Here is a 3,978-nt window from a genome sequence, read left to right as displayed (position 1 = left end):
GAGCGTATCTTCGCTGGCGTTCACGGGTACAGCTGCGTCTTGCCAAAAGAGGGGACGAACAAAATGACATGTAACTAATGGAGCAATGTATGTATTGTAGCGATGTAACGTATGATAACTAATGGAGCGATATCAAAATACGTAACCGCCATAACCGATTCCGAGTCATCCGCATCGGTCCCAAGAGCTGTGCGAGCCAAAACTCGGCAACGGAAACCGGCAGTGATATCATTTTGGTCACTGTTTTATTACTTGCGCTTATATGAGCCTGTAGTCAAGGTGCCTCGTGTAAAATAACATATTTTCTCGTCTTCTTGTTTCCAGTTTTCAGAACATTCATTCCTTTCTTCATTCGTTGCCTCTTATCAATACCTGACTGTTCCTGAGCGGGCCACCGAAGGCGCCTCCGAAGCCCTGTGGACTTCGCTGGAGTCGTTTCGGTGCGGTTGTACTGACCGCTTAACCCACTCCCTGCTACTTTGAAACAATGAGAAGAATGCAACGATTTAAATATGTATTGGTCTAATAAAGTCCTTCAATTTTTACCAATACAATATGTAAGAGGTGCTGCGCCCGGGTAATAACACAAATACTTCCCTGGACTAACTCAAGTGGCTCAGGTATGCTGCCTTTGCCCTTGAAGTCCTGCCTGAAGAATAACTTTGAAGTACAACTGCCTTTGAAGTCCTGCCTGCCACCGTAGGAACGTGCTAGAAGGCAGGCTGCCGAGGTCTTGTCTGGCACCTGCTGACGGCGTGTCTTGTGTCGGCAGGATGGAGCCGTACCCCAGTTCGGGCTCGGTACTGAGCATCGCTGACCTGATCCGGCCGTGCCCGGCGCGGACAGCCGCCGGCGCCGGTGACACCCCGCAGCCGCGCGTGCCGGCGCTGCCCGGCGTCCCGGCCCCCGGCGAGCCCGACCCCGAGCCAGCCCGCCTCGGCCCCTACCTGGAGGCCATGCGAGCCAAGGGCCGACGGCTGGAGGAGCCCGAGGATCAGCCCGAGCCGGAGCGCGACCCGCCACTGCGCGAGACGGACGAGAACCGCGCGTTGCCCGGCCTCCGGCTCAAGACCGGCAAGAAGACGCGACACGGCAAGGTGATGCGGCTCAACGTGAACGCGCGCGAGCGCCGGCGCATGCACGACCTGAACGATGCCCTGGACGAGCTGCGATCCGTCATTCCGTACGCGCACTCGCCATCCGTGCGCAAGCTGAGCAAGATCGCCACGCTGCTCCTCGGCAAGAACTACATCATGATGCAAGGCAACGCCATCGAGGAGCTGCGCCGCATCATCGCATACCTGAGCCACCTGACCGGCATCCACGTGCCGACGCCCGCCATGGCCGCCTACGACTCCCTCAACTTGCAGGGCAACCTGCAGCCGCGCATGGGCCTGCTGCCATCTCTCGGCGACGACGTGAGACCGGAGTTCAGCATGTCACCGTCGCCGCGCGGACTGAGCGATTGAGCGAGGTGGCGGGAGGGCCGCGTGTCGCGCGGATGATGCGCCGGTTCAGATTGCTCGGCGACAAGCTCTGTGGCGAACTTAATGCTTATGTGATTGTGCAGAGGATGGGTGGCAAGGGAAAGATAGGTGACAGTCATCGAGAAAGTGAGCAGTATTGATCAAGAATGTATGCTCAATCGATCGATTGATCGATCTCAATCGATCGCGAGTCCCGCCGACCGTGTGGGATTTCGTCTGCGTATGAAGCTCGTACCTGTGGTGTGCTGGTGCCCATCGCGTGCCGTAGTTTGTTCTGGTGCTGACGACACTATGCTTCGTTGGCACGCCCGCAAGGTCTCCTCAGCTGTCTCGCTCAGGTGAAAACACCCCACTTCGTAACGGCACCCCATACACTCGTCCACTGGTGTGCTTCCGCAGGCATACATGCGCACCGGCACTAGAGGACACGGCAGTGACTAGATGCATGTAAATGTTTTCGCAATAGATCCCGTGTTTTGTAATGACCTTCCCAACTCCTCCGTGAATAAGTGTTTGCTGTTGGTGCATAAAAGGAGACACCCGGCTGTAACCTCATTCAGGCAGCCAATAGTTCTCACTGCACTTTATAGGAAAATATTCCCTGAAACAGCGCATATCTTGAGTTTAGGTTGCGGGCACCTCGGCTCAACGTGCTGCCTTTCTCATAAACCGCATATATCGGATGACAAGGAAGTTTGAGAAATCATGTTGTTGTGTTATGCTCCGTGCCCCCAGACTTTTTTAATTTCGTGTTTGGGACAATGGAGATAATGAATCAACTCTAAACGATATTAATCAACCAAGCATAAAAACAGCTATTTTAACTTAATTTTCTCCAGCACGAGCAGAGGCTATTGACTCCAAAAGTTCGCTTCTCAGCACCAGCAATTCGCAAACGCCAGAAACCACTATTCCGTTTTGTCTAACACCACAAGGTAATGAAATAAGAACAGCCCTTACGAGGGCACCGCCGTATGGTACTCGCCTGCTTCCGACAGGCGAACAGGCGGAGCAGGTGCCCGGGTGTTTTGGCGTCAACAACAATATTTTCCCGGTGTTAAGGACAAAACTGAAGGATTATTGTAGTATAAAGAGGGCACTCCTAGAACAACAGAAGATTCGCACCCATAGGGAAAGCGAGCGGCAACCTTGTATACACTTAACAGCAAAGCGATTCTTCGGTAGGCCCACTTCACAACTGTCTTGTCTAGCCTCCCTCGGCTTGGGCAGCAATAAAGCAGTTTGGTGTGCGACGACACGTCGTTGACGGAATGGCCAATCATAGGCAGAGTGCTGTAACCATGACAACCTTCGTAACGAGCCTATCTGGCATTCAGCAACACACCGCACGCCACATTGGGAAATAGAGGCTTTCAAAGCTATCATCTGAGATGAAGTGAGCAATGAGGATGGCGCGATACTGGGTGAAGTTCTACGACTCCGTTTATTGGAGGAGTTCATACCGTTCAATCTGATCGGCAACAAGAGCTCCGGCATGGTGGCCTGGAGCCGGGAGCTTAAGTCGGCGAGGCTGATCTCAATCATTCCCTCATACATTTCATGCATTTGACAATGCAAATCTGCTTTTGCGGGGATTGGGGCTGGCCATTTGTCGGAGGACAGAAATAAATGTTGACATGTGAGACGAGTTTTTTATCACAGCATCATGAGTGCAGTATAATGATGTCGGCGGCGATACGGATTTCTGCAACAACGGATGTCTAGAGACATGGAAGCCACGACCGACCGGCAGCTGCCCGGGTCATCGATAAGGACATGGAAGCCACGACCGACCGGCAGCTGCCCGGGTCATCGATAGGGACATGGAAGCTACGACCGACCGGCAGCTGACCGGGTCATCGATAGGCATGCAGCCCACCAGGCTTACCCACACGAGTGCACGCACACAAGCACACACGCACGCACGCACGCACACACGCACGCACGCACACACGCACGCACGCACACACGCATTCACCCACCCACCCCACCGAAAGAGTTCGTTTGCGCCGCCCCCCGACTGCGATTATGGCGTTCACACAACTGTATCCGTACGAGTACCAAATACCGGCCTGATTTTTTTCCGAAAGCTTCTCAAAACCTTCTGCCGCTGCTCAACCTCTGAGCAGAAAAATGCAGGCAGTTACAGTCGACCACAAACAATCGCAGGCAAGACGGCGCGTACGGGGGCTGTGCACAGGTCCATCAACGGAAATAGACTGTTGAATTTCTTTGACCACGATGAGGTAATCTTAAAACATCATGGTGAGAAATGCCCTTACAAAGCGCTCGCGCTCTGAATCGGTAAGACGTGTGTGCACCGCTTCTGCGCCACGCAGTAAGTTCCAGAAACATCCAGCACTCTTATTCTGAATTTCCACTGAACTTTATGATTGACGCAGTACAAAAGCCGTTCGTCCTAGTTGTCGTTTACTAAAAGATCTTTACTATCAAACAGCCGTTGCGCAAATGAACATCCCAAAAGAGTCAG

At 53.3% G+C, this 3,978-nt stretch overlaps 1 protein-coding gene across 1 annotated transcript; it reads left to right on the top strand.

Moving 5' to 3' along the window:
* Positions 1–936: 936 nt before the first annotated feature.
* LOC119089684 (class E basic helix-loop-helix protein 22) lies at positions 937–3,123 on the top strand. Its single transcript, XM_037212489.1, has one exon. The coding sequence runs from the start codon at positions 957–959 to the stop codon at positions 1,467–1,469; it is 513 nt and encodes a 170-aa protein (XP_037068384.1). The 5' UTR covers positions 937–956; the 3' UTR covers positions 1,470–3,123.
* The last annotated feature ends 855 nt before the right edge of the window (positions 3,124–3,978 follow it).

The sequence above is a fragment of the Pollicipes pollicipes genome, unplaced genomic scaffold (genome assembly GCF_011947565.3).
Source record: "Pollicipes pollicipes isolate AB1234 unplaced genomic scaffold, Ppol_2.1 Scaffold_3087;HRSCAF=3621_pilon_pilon_pilon, whole genome shotgun sequence".
Lineage (NCBI taxonomy): Eukaryota > Metazoa > Arthropoda > Thecostraca > Pollicipedomorpha > Pollicipedidae > Pollicipes > Pollicipes pollicipes.
The sequence above is the reverse complement of the archived record's forward strand: the minus strand, read 5'-3'. Positions and strand labels throughout refer to the sequence as shown.

Coding starts and splice junctions, on each gene's coding strand:
- LOC119089684 (XM_037212489.1), top strand. CDS start 957: ATGCGAGCCAAGGGCCGACGGCTGGAGGAGCCCGAGGATCAGCCCGAG.